Source organism: Dipodomys spectabilis, unplaced genomic scaffold, assembly GCF_019054845.1.
Source record: "Dipodomys spectabilis isolate Male_0828 unplaced genomic scaffold, ASM1905484v1 ptg000017l, whole genome shotgun sequence".
NCBI classification, from domain to species: domain Eukaryota; kingdom Metazoa; phylum Chordata; class Mammalia; order Rodentia; family Heteromyidae; genus Dipodomys; species Dipodomys spectabilis.
The window spans coordinates 6,650,275-6,662,701 of NW_024870694.1; the positions used below are offsets into that span (position 1 = coordinate 6,650,275).

The 12,427-nt window shown below is 43.6% G+C and overlaps 1 protein-coding gene across 3 annotated transcripts in view; it reads left to right on the forward strand.

Annotated features, from left to right (window-relative positions):
- The first annotated feature begins 8,425 nt into the window (after positions 1-8,425).
- Parp14 (poly(ADP-ribose) polymerase family member 14) overlaps positions 8,426-12,427 on the forward strand; it is a 133,107-nt gene continuing 129,105 nt past the window's right edge. For 2 of the 3 annotated variants that reach the window (XM_042667641.1, XM_042667649.1), the window contains exon 1: positions 8,426-8,637. In XM_042667641.1, the coding sequence (XP_042523575.1) occupies positions 8,451-8,637 (187 nt within the window). In that variant the 5' untranslated portion in view covers positions 8,426-8,450. The remainder of the gene's footprint in view (positions 8,638-12,427) is intronic. The other variant, XM_042667632.1, reaches the window with a different exon arrangement.

Consider the following 12,427-nt stretch of genomic DNA (forward strand, 5'->3'; position numbering starts at 1 on the left):
TTCCTACAACATAATCCAAACAGGAAGTTCATCATCTAGGGTTGTGGTGACAATGTTAAACTTCACAAATGAAAATAATCCACTTACCACCAGAGTCTTCAGTTTTATGCTAAAATTAATTTATTGTGTAGTTTGGTGAAAATTGTAGTATTTAAATTTGTTATCAACAAATTACATACAACTTGTCTAACTGTAGAAACATGCTAAACTGATGCTCCAAGAATAGAGCTTTTGAAAAGTATAGAGTTGGCCATCGTTGGGTGCAAGTCTGGCCCCTTACCAGACTTCAATTCCTTAAAAGGAATTTAAGACCTCTTCATGACAAGGTCTTCCACAAATAACAAATTCCTTATTCTCTTAGATCACAAAAGCATCACCCATAAGATTTTAGGACTTCTTGTTGTTGATCTAGAAGTTTTCTCACCAGTGGCTGGAGTGGTAGAATGGGAAGGACAGATAACTATGATGTAGATTATACTGAACATACCTCTACACCCATAACAGATTGTGAAAAATCAAAACATTTCAGGAAACATATGAGACAAAACACTTGAGTTCTACAAGTAGACCAGGAAACCATATTTGGAAGACAAATTTAATATTTGGTTATTCTTATTAGATTTATTTTAGACTTTGCCAGGAAAACACACAGACATCCAGGTACAAAAAACCAAAGGAAAGGTTTATTACCAAAAAAGGGACTGGCAAGACCCCTTCTTACAAGGGAGGAGTGAGAGGCGCTGACTATTTCTGAAGTGACCTATATAACCTACTGAAGTTTAGGAGGGGCTAGAAGGGTTTAGGAGGTGGACACCCTGGTGTGGACCTGAGGGCCAGGGGCTGCATCACAGTGGATCAGGATTTATGGCTACTGCCCAAGTAGTGATAAGGGGCTCTGCAGCTGCCCAGACCTGAAGGTCACTCTTGCTGCCTTATATGGTAGTAGCTGCCCCAGAGGAGTGCCATCTCAGGGCAAAGGAGGCTGATTATTGACTGTCTTTACTAAATGGACTTAGTGTTACCTAGGACGGGAGCATGCCAAGCTGTGGAAGGGGGGGAAGGAGCGTGCTAAACTATGGGAAGGGAGCTCATTGGGCTAACAATTCTGATTTCATAAAATTATTTATGTATAAGCTAGAAGTATTTTGCCACAATTTTGTCTATGATTTATATCTTTATTGTTTTTTAACCTTTTTGAGAAATTTGTCTAATATACATAGAAATTATTCTTCTTGGACAGTAGAGGACACATGGTTTTATGTCTCTGGAGAAGGCTGCAGTCTTTGTCCATTCTTGGACCATGGACCTTATGTCTCAATGTTTGGTTTCATCTGTAAAATGAAGATTTACCTCATTGGCTTGTTTTAGGAATTGAGAGGATTAAAGAAGAAAGGGTATTTTGAACATCAAACTAAAATATTCAACAATCTATTTTTTAAATAAATTTTTTATTGTGAAAATACTGTACAGAGGGGTACAGTTACATCAGCAAGGTAATGAGTACATTTCTTATCCAGCATCGTTGCCTCCTCCTTTGTTTTTCCCTACCATCCCACCCCTTCCACTTCCTCAATTACATCCTCCCCCTCCTCCCCCCCTCCCCCCCGACTAAATTGTAAAGTTCATTTTCGACATAGTGTCTTATACATCTCATTGTTGCAATGGGTCAATCTGTATCCCTATTTAAACATTTTGTTTTTTCCCTTCCCCTCCCCAAATTATACCAACATCAAATACAGTGAAAACAGGAGTTATACCATGGGGGAGGTACATACAAAGCAACAAAAAAAATCACATGGTACCTTATAAATATGTTAGAAACAATACCAAGGAAGAAAAAACCACTGTGTTCCTATCTTGGGGTTCATTTCGCTTAACATCATCTTATCTGAGCTTTTCTGCTTGTCCTTTATTGCAAATAAAGGAAACCATAGGACTTATGTTTCTTTGGGCCTGGCTTACTTCACTGAATATAATTTTTTCCAAGTTTTTCCATTTCCTAACAAATAGGGCAGTGTCATTCTTTCTGATGGAGGTATAGAATTCCATTGTGTATATATACCACATTTTCTTGATCCATTCATCTACTGAGGGGCATCTGGGTTGGTTCTATATCTTAACTATGGTAAATAATGCTGCAATAAAAGTAGTTATGCTGGTAGCTTTAGTATGGTCTTGTTTATGATCATTTGGGTAAATGCCCAAAAATGGGATTGCTGGGTCATAGGGAAGATCTATGTGGAGTCTTTTGAGGAACCTCCGTACTACTTTCCAAAATGGTTGAACAAGTTTATACTCCCACCAACAATGCAGTAGGGTTCCCTTCTGGTCACATCCCCTCCAGCATCTGTTGTTATCAGAGTTCTTGATTTTTGCCATTCTAACTGGGGTGAGGTGGAACCTCAATGTTGTCTTGATTTGCATTTCTTTTATGGCTAGAGAGGTTGAGCATTTCTTCATGTGTCTATTGCCCATCCTTCTTTCCTCTTCAGAGAAGTTTCTCTTTAAGTCTCTAGCCCACTTATTTATCGGGCAGTAGTTTCTTTGAGGATTTGTTGTTGGGGGATTTAGTTTTTTGAGTTCTAGGTATATTTTAGATATGAGACCCTTGTCTGTTGTATGGCTAGTGATCTTCTCCCAATCTGTGGGCTTTCTATTGATCTTGTAGCTATCTCCTTTGCCATGCAAAAGCTCTGCAGCTTCATGCAATCCCATTTGTCCAACCTTTCTTTGATTTGTTGTGTTTCTGGGTCTCTATTAAGAAAATTTCAGCCTGTACCAAGGAAAACTAAGGTTTCTCCTATTCTGTCCTTTAATGTTTTCAGGGTGTCTGCTTTGACTCTTGAGTTAAGGAGTTCTGATTATAAAGAAATTGAGCCCGTTACTGTCCCTATGAGAAAACCCGCCATGGGAAGAAAGCTGGGTCTCTCCTAGCTTTCTCCAGTGTCAGCTGTTTCACTTCTTAGCAATCAAAGTCTGACTTCCAGTAGTCCTCATGCTGTGTGTTTGTTTCTCTTCTCTTTTCTTAAGCTGCATGGTCTCCAGGATATTTCATAGTTTCCTCAGGTGCTTATTTAAGTCCAAAGTAACAGTACATGTCCTTTAGCAAAGAATATTGGGAAACTGGTCTTTAGTGTTCTGGAAAGGTATGATCAGAGGATGGATGCTTCGGTTTCCTTGGCAACCATTGGAACTAGGTTGCAGTTTCTCAAGGATCTCACACCGAGTGAGGAAGATGCCATGGGTCTGAGTCTCAGGCCTAGCGAAGTCAATGCTGAGTCTTTTTGAAGACAGAGAAAGTGACGCGAGTCACAGAGGCAGTCAGAGATAGGTTCCAAGCCTCTTTCATCCACCTCTCTTCTTTATTTTATGTTTGATGCTTGTCTTGGTCTGCTTTGGGGGTTCAACAACAAATACCTGAGATAAATAAACTTATAAAGATAAAAGGTTTATTTTATCTCATTATTTTGGAGGTTCAAGTCCATAACTAATTGGCCCTGAGAATTTGGGCCTATGGTAAGGCAGCACATCAGGCCGATGTGTATGCAGAAACAAAACTCTTTGTCCCCAGTTTCAAGATGTGAAAAAGAGAAGGAGGAAGAGATTTGGTTTCCATAATCCTCTTTGAGGGCTCATCTTCAATGACCCAAGAACAACTCAAGTCCTACCTCTTAAAGGTTTCACTACCTCCTAATTAGCACCAAGCCGCAGACTAAACCTCTGGTACCTGGAGCCATTGAACAAGAGGTACTCAACAAGCAATCCTTCACTTTTCCCTTTGGGGAATTCATTTTCTTCCATTGGACCAATTAACTATTTCTGGATTGAGTTCCACACCAGCTCTCCTTTCCAGGAGAGTTCTCTCATACCAGATCCTTTGCTGCATCCGAACCCAAACTCATCCTCCTCCCTTGCCCTCTAGTTTTGTAGTCATGTTCCTAGAAATCAGCATTGCCAATTTACAAATAATGAGATGGGTATCTTAGAGAAAGGAAAAGGAAGTAAAGGTTGATTGATTTTGCCAGACAAAATGATGACTGTGTGAACTATTTATTTCAGAAAGCACAGTAAGGGGAGAGGAGAGTAAGAAAGGATGCTTTTTACAGAAAAGTCCAGTGGCATAAGCTTCTGGACACGAGATATCAGGTGGAGGGTGGATGTGAGCCTGCTTCTTTCTTTGATGTGCTGGCATTAGTCTGCAGAGTTGTTTTCTTTGCTGCCATGAATGTTCTTTCCCTCCCATGGTCAGTAAGAAAAAGAGGTGTCTTCTGGGAGCTACAAAGACATTCTTGAATTCTTCATATGGGGAGGATAATGGGGGAAAAGCAAAAAAAATTGTCAACTTGATCTGGCATATGAGCATTTTAATGTATTGTCAAATATGGTTTGCAAGTAGTGTATGATAACTTTCATTTCCCATTGAAGCATTTTATTTGTGTTTGTGTTCATCAAGGAAATAGACCTATAGTTTTCCCCTTTTTTATGTCCTCAATCCGTTTCAGTATCTAGGAATACTCCCTTTACAGATTATGTTTGGAAGTGTTTTCCTTTGTATTTTGTGAACTATTTTGAGACACATTGAGTCAGTTCCTTAAAAGTCAGGTAGAATTCAGCAGTAAATCTATACGTTCCCGAGCTTTTCATTCTTACTTTAGTCTCTTTGCTCTGTTATTTGTATCTTCTTGTTTCAAGTTTGATAGGTCATAGGCATCTAGAAATATATTCATTTCTTCTAGATTTTCTAATTTTGGAATATATATTTCAAAAGATTCACTATGCCTATTAAGACACTGGAGGTATATTAAGACCTAACTTCAAATTATAATACAGCTCTATAGTAAGGAAAACAGCAAAGGAGTGGCACAAAACAGACATATTGACCAGTGGAATAGAATACATGATCTGGAACTAAAGTTACACAGCTAGAGACATCTTTTTTTTTTTTTTTACTAAGATGCCAAAAATATCATTGGAGAAATGATAGTCTTTAACAAGTGGGTTGGGAGAATTGCGTATTTTATATGGAGAAGACTGAACTTACACCCAGTCTCTCACCGGCCAGGTATAGGTATCTCATTCCTACAGTCCTACCTACTCAAGAGGCTGAAATATGAGGATTGCCATCCCAGGCAGGAAACATCTGTCAGACTTTCCAAGCCTCTTTCACAGAGCAAAGATTTTTAAAATGTACTTTCTCACCGATAATAAATTTTTTTTAAATGCAAATACCCTGAACGTGAGACAGTTAGAGGAAAAGCACTGATGATTTATTCAAGGAAGTATGCATGGCTGGGCTGGGAAGGATACAGATTGAGCAGACAGCACCTGTTCCTAGTCAGTAACCAGCCCTCATGCCATGGAGTTAAAAGGTAACATCCGTGAACACTACAAGTCAGCTTCTGTAGGGATTGGCTTATCACATGATATGCAGCGTGCAGGATGTTGAGCTGAAACTTTCCTTGGGATGAGCACCTGTGGAAGGGAGAGAGAGGAAGTCCAATTGGGCAGAGAGGTCAAGCTGCAATGCAGGCCTCGCAATAGCCTCAGAGGAATGCCATGGGGAGCTTGCAGGATAAAACCCCACCAGAGTTTCACCATGGTCAACAGAAAAGTCTGAGTCTTTATGTCCCCCCTCCAACCTATTATGCTGCAAGGATGCTCTGTCAAGGAGTGATAAGCAGACTTTGAGTCACAAACCTATACTACTGATAAAGCAATCCTTGAAAGAAATCCAGCAAAAACTTCTACTATAAATGAAGCATTTACTCTGACTTTATTTTGTTGTAAGGTATCTCGGTCACAAAAAACAGAGAAGGTAGAATTGGGAGTAGTTATTGGAAAGCTGGTAACTGAAGATGGACTCCTTTCACCAAGACCAGCAGCCCTTCAACTATACTTAATACTGTCAGAAAACTGAGTCGTGAGAGCAGGAGAGGAAAGAAAGAGCAGAAAAACAATACTAACTAACCAGATCAACTCCAATGGGGAGCGGAGGTGGGATGCCATCGTGACAGGAGGAGAGCCAGGAGACAAGAGACACAGCACACAAGGCACAGCCTAATGGCATCTGAGCTGGTCCAAGACTAAATAGGGTCAGCATCAGGGGGCAGGGTCACAGGAAACTCAAGAGTCTCCTGAGTTAAAAGCACAGGACTGACAGGTCCAGTAACCAATCGTCCTGCTCCTGCCTCTAGGAATGCAGTCATGCCCATCACCTGGGAGGTGGGTCTTCACCTTCCTCCACCATGAAGACAAGATGGCGCCAGTTAAATCCAATTCCCTATCCACCATACGGCCAACATGGCACTGGTTAAACCTAGTATTCCTACTTCAATTTCTTATCAATTGAGGATGTGAGGAAGAGAAACCATTTTCTCCTTCAGTTTCCATGTGCTTGGGGAGTTGGGGGAATGAGATTGCTGATTTTCCTTACCTTGAGGTAAGACAGAGATGGTCACCATGTTTGGTTGAGGACTACAACCTAAACTCTGTGTCCACTACACTTGCCCTCCTGGGGTCCATAGGAGTTTGGATCAGATCATGAGCACCATCTGCAGGTAGAATGCCAAAGGCAGGAGGAAAATATCTAGATAGTGTTGAGCTTTATTATAGATGAAGAATAAACGCACAGGAAACATTTTTTTTGGGGGGGGGGTCCATCTCTGGTTCTCTCTATCCTGAAATTCAGCTTTATTATGGTTAAGATGTAAAATGCAGGCCCATACCTATAGCAGAAAGAAGTTCTGACTTTGGTAGATTCTAAAACAAAAAACCTCATCCTTCTTCAACAGCGAACAAGAAGCTGTGGGGTGAGAACTCCAGGACACGCCCACCAGCCTCATTCACAAAGCCTTGCTCCTATGTGCTATCTCTACCTGGCTGCTGGTGAGTGTCTTGCTCCTAAGGCTGATGCCAGAAGGAAGCCTTCTCACCTTCTCCCACGACCAGTTTCTTCCATTCTCCTTTCTTTCTATCAAAATGCACCAATGCTGAACACTTTTCTGTGCTAAAAACAAGGAAACAAGAGTGACAACTCGGATCCTCCCAGGTGCTGCCTAGCTCCTTTTTCCCCCTCCACAGCCACACTTCTAGAAAGATCTGGCAACGCTTGCTGCCTCTACTTCCTTCCCTCTTCTAGTTCTCAGGCCCCTGCCTCGCTTTTCTTCTCCCCAGCAGACAGGGCTGCCATTGTCGCAGCTGGCCAATAGACCGTGTTCTGACTCCAGGTACCCCTGATGCTGGAAGGAAGCATAAGGCTTCCCTGTAACTAGAAACACTCTCCTCATGGGTGGAGGATATACAGATTCCCAGCCTCTTTCTCTCCCCACTCCTGCAACCCTACCCTCCACCCGTTTTGATACATTGATTCTTGGGCCACTTGGGTGAAGATGGGGTCATCTTCAGCTTTCCAATCGGGAAAGCTGTCGGGGCTCTATGGGTTTCAGTAAGCCCTGCCTTCCCTACCATTTAGAGCCCACACTTCTCCATTCTCCTCTGCCAGGACTCTAGTCTCAGACAGCCTCCATTGGCCTGGGGCATTTAGGCAGTCACTTGGCTGACTCTACTGCCAGCAGCCAGATTAATCCTGAACAAGCAAGTCACACAACCATTTCCCTGCTTCCCAGCCCTCTATGGCATCTTTAGGCTTCAAGAGACATTCACAGCCCATTTCCCCATATTCTACATTTTGGGGATCCCTTCCTCGTTCATCCCAGGAAGATCTGTGTTTTCCTTTCCCAGAGCTTTTTTTTTTTTTTCTTTTTTCTTTTGGTTGGTCATGAACTCTGGGCCTGTGCTCTTCAGCTCAAGGCAAGCTCTCTACCGTTTGAGCCACAGCGCCACTTCTTCCCAGAGCTTTTATTCCATGGCTCTAACTCCTGTTTCCCTCAGCTGTGGGCAGTGGTGAAGGTCCTCTATTGAATGCATCTCCGTCCTACCAAGAAACTTTTGGAAAAATAGGCAGTGTATCATTTCTACCATCTTTGGAGGCAGTAGTCTCTGGTCATGAAACGTAACTCAAAGGAAAGACTGAAGGAAGCACTGAAGGAAAATTCCAGATCCAGATCGTCTGTTGATTGTTGATGGTCTTCCCCAGAAGGGCAGCAAAAGTCCTAAGAAAAATCACAGCTGATGAGCCACTTTCTTGTCAAAGGTGGGCTGATTCCAAAAATTAAAAAAAAATATAGAACTGTGTATTTGTGAAAAACGTGTCTCAGTCGCTTGGCAGGTGATGGCTCAGCTTAGGGACTGAGAACAGCTGCCCTGAGCCTGACAGCCAGCCCCGAACGGCAACTTGGGGGAAAGGCTGGCAAATGGGTTTAGGAGGGCAGAGCTACTATTCCTGTCCTAGAGCAGCTGGACCTAAGTGAAGAACTAAAGGAGTTTCCTGGAAACGAAAGCGAAAGAGGCAAAGTGAGCTTTCTTCAGTCATCACAGGAGCCCAGCCGAGGATGGCTGGCGTGGGCCCCTTCCCGCTGCTGGTGGAGGGATCCTGGGGTCCCCAGCCCCCCAAGAACTTAACTATCAAGCTGCAGAAGTACTTCCAGAGCCCGAAGAAATCCGGAGGCGGCGAGTGTGAGGTCCGCCAGGAACCTGGGAACCCACAGCGCTTCCTGGTGCTCTTCTTCCCAGATGATGGTGAGGGGCTCAAAGGAAAGGTTGGGGGGGGGGCGCTGGCTCCTCCTGCTGGGAGAACTGGCCAGGGATGGGGGTACAGGAGGGATGCACCGGTCAATCGGCAGCCGCAGGAGGTGAAGCAGCCCCTGGAGAGTGGAGGTGAATGAATTCAGAGCTCACCCTAGGTGCTGTGATCCCACTGGGAGCTGAGATTCCTGAGTCCATCAACCTTCTTCGTGTCTTCTGGGCTGTCTTTCCCTGTTCCTGTTGTTTGTCAGTGGGGGTGGGAGAGGATTAAGAAACTCACTGGGATTTACTGGGAGTTGCTGGGATTCCTCCTGGATTATGGATATTCCCAGGGTTCTGAGGTCCCTTGGGTGGAGGCTGAGGCCCCTCACCCGGTTTGCCTTGCCGGTTGCTATGTACAGCCCTTCCCCACTGTCACCCCTCCTCAGTCTCACGGGCGTCCGCATGGGGAGCACCGCTGGCATTCTGAGGTGATGTGAATTGGGGTGTTTCAATCTCAGGGCCAAGTTCCTCCTAGCTGGTAGCTGAGCAAGTAAGAATCCCCGTGCTCCCTACCAGTTTCCTCTTCCAAAGTGGGCCACCTGTTATGGGCTTGCTCAGGTCTCTTGTGGGAACTCCAAATCTATGACTCCCAGAATGTCACCTCCCCCCTGGGATTTCTTAGCCTGGTGACAACCACCAGTGGTCCTCAGGATGCAGACAACAGTCATCTTCCTGTCTTTGGACTTGAGGAGAGGCAAGGAGCCTCTGGAGCCCTGCAGTTTGGAGAGATACAATGCCCCAACAGGGACCCGGGAAGGGGAAATTGAAGGAGAAAGGGAAAGGCGCAGGCAGGTTAGCAGGAGAGGCAGAAGGGAACAAGAGACCTGCTTGGCCCTTCTTATAGAAGACTAAGAACAGTTCTCTCCAAGGATTAATTCCACCATGGAATGCCATTTCCCTCCTGCTTTCCCTTTTCCTAGAAGGTCTCCTACTTTGATTCCAGCTTTCAGCTTCCCCTGGCCCTTAGTGGGTTCTTTCTTCTCTAAAATCCCACTGTCCTTAAGAGCAGCTCTCATGCTGGGGGCACAGACTGCCTGTAACTTTTAAACCCTAGTTTGAACATGTTATCAAAATTGCTTGTCATAAATCAGAGCTTGAAATTTTCCAAGGATGCAAGAACTCGTCTTCTTAGATAAAATTACATGTAGATGCTCTGAGCTTGGTTCAGGAAGGATACTGTCCTTGTCGGTGAGGGGAGCTGGACATGAAACTTCCCACTCTTCTTCCTCCCAAATTCCTGTCCTTATTGAGGGTCACATTACTGATCATACTACCATTCAACCCCTGAAATACCTATGTGCATACGTATTGCACACAATCTGAGAAACAGCTGGCATAGGGATATGCCTGGATGGACTTTAAAAACAAAGTCCAGGAACAAAGGTAGCTATATAACAGAGATGACATCAGATAAACTAGATTACAGATTGCTCTCAGCTTTCAGAAGTCACTCTCAGTAGTCAGTCCTCACTCTAGCTTAGGGCAGCCCCTGAGGAGTCTGGATAGAATCCTTGTCCTGTTCCTTAAAGAGTGGAGTTGGAGCCAAGCATTCTTTCTCAGGTCAGTTCTAATGCTTGTTTCCAAGTGAGCATTGAGGTCCATTCCTTTATGGTTGGCTGAGGTGGGAAATCCATCATGCCTCCCTTTAAGACTTTGAGCCAGGCACCAGTGGCTCACACCTGTATTTCTAGCTACTCACGAGGCTGAGATCTGAGGATCATCATTCAGAGATAGTCCAGGCAGAAAAGTCTGTGGGATTTTTATGTCCAAATAACCAGCAACAAGCCTGAAGTAGAAGTATGTTCGAAAAAGCCAAGTGAGAGCTTGGGGCCTTGAGTTCAAGCCCAGTATTATCACAACAAAAAGTAAGGGTGAGGGGAGGAGGAAAGAAAGACTCAGCTTCTCCGACCCTTTGCATCAGAATATAACATAGTAACCCAGCATTCATGTCATAGCCACAGCCACAAATACCAGGGCCCCCCAAATTCCTTTCTGCCAGACCTCAGAGCCATCTTACTGTTGACCACACCCCCTCCTTAACAAAGCTCCCTTTCCATGTTTTCATGGAATTTCCCTTTCCTAGCTAACCCTTCTGATGATCCCAGCTTACATCTGCATTGCATTTGAGGGCATTACCAAAGGCATTCACAGACAAAATGCTAAGCAGGGATATGAAAATTCCACAGAAGTTAAGCTGTATTTCCTTACAGCCATTCAGCTGGTTCTTGGCAGGGTTAAAGTCACATCTAGACTCACATGTCCACTTGCACTTTCAGTTTTTATACTTGCCGCGCACTGGCTCTGTTGGGACGATGGAGGACACCTAGTGGAGGTAACTGGAACAGGTGGGGAGATGGCAAACAGACAACTCACACACAAGAGGAGTGGATGCTGAGTGCGATTTATTGCAGAGGATAACAAGCTTTTATAGAAAAAGGTCTCCATGAGAAAGGGCAAAAGGTTACACAATCTTGCTGCAAGGTTTCGTTCTTGGGTGGTCACTAGCTGGTGGCCTGATCTTGTTTTTGGATGACGATCTATGATGATAAGCACTTGTTCCAGGCTTTACCTTTATTTTTAAGAAATACAATTGGTTAGTAAAGATCTTCTCCCAATCCGTGGGCTTTCTATTGATCTTGCTAGCTATGTCCTTTGCCATGCAGAAGCTCTGCAACTTTATGCAATCCCATTTGTCCAACCTTTCTTTGGTTTGTTGTGTTTCCGGGTCTCTATTCAGAAAATTTCGGCCTGAGCCAAGGAGACCTAGGGTTTCTCCTATTCCATCCTGTAATGTTTTCAGAGTGTTTGCTTTGACTTCGAGGTCTTTGATCCATTTGGAGTTGATTCTGGTGCAGGGTGATATATAAGGATCTAGCTTTAGTTTTCTACATGTAGTTAACCAATTTTGCCAGCACCATTTACTGAAGAGGCTGTCTTTGTTCCATTCTATTGTTTTAGCTCCCTTATCGAAGATTAGATGGCTATAGGTCCGTAGGTTCATTTCTGGGTTTTCAATTCTATTCCATTGGTCCTGAGGTCTGTTCTTATGCCAATACCAAGCTGTTTTGATTACTATGGCTTTATAGTAGAGTTTGAAATTTGGTATTGATATTCCTCCAGCAGTGTTCTTTCCGTTGAGGAGCGTTTTTGCTATTCAGGGTCTTTTATTGTTCCATACAACGGGCAAGGGTCTCATATCTAAAATATACTTGGAACTCAAAAAATTAAATCCCCCAACAACAAATCCTCAAAGAAACAACTGCCCAATAAACAAGTGGGCGAAAGACTTAAAGAGAAACTTCTCTGAAGAAGAAAGAAGGATGGCCAATAGACACATGAAGAAATGCTCAACCTCCCTAGCCATAAAAGAAATGCAAATCAAAACAACATTGAGATACCACCTCACTCCAGTTAGAATGGCAAAAATCAAGAACTCTAACAACAACAGATGCTGGAGGGGAAGTGGACAGAAAGGAACCTTACTTCATTGTTGGTGGGAATGTAAACTTGTTCAACCACTTTGGAAAGCAGTATGGAGGTTCCTCAAAAGACTCCACATAGAACTCCCCTATGACCCAGCAATCCCACTTTTGGGCATTTACCCAAATGTTTACAAACAAGACCACACTAAAGCTACCAACACAACTATGTTTATTGCAGCATTATTTACCATAGCTAAGATCTGGAACCAACCCAGATGCCCCTCAGTAGATGAATGGATCAAGAAAATGTGGTATATATA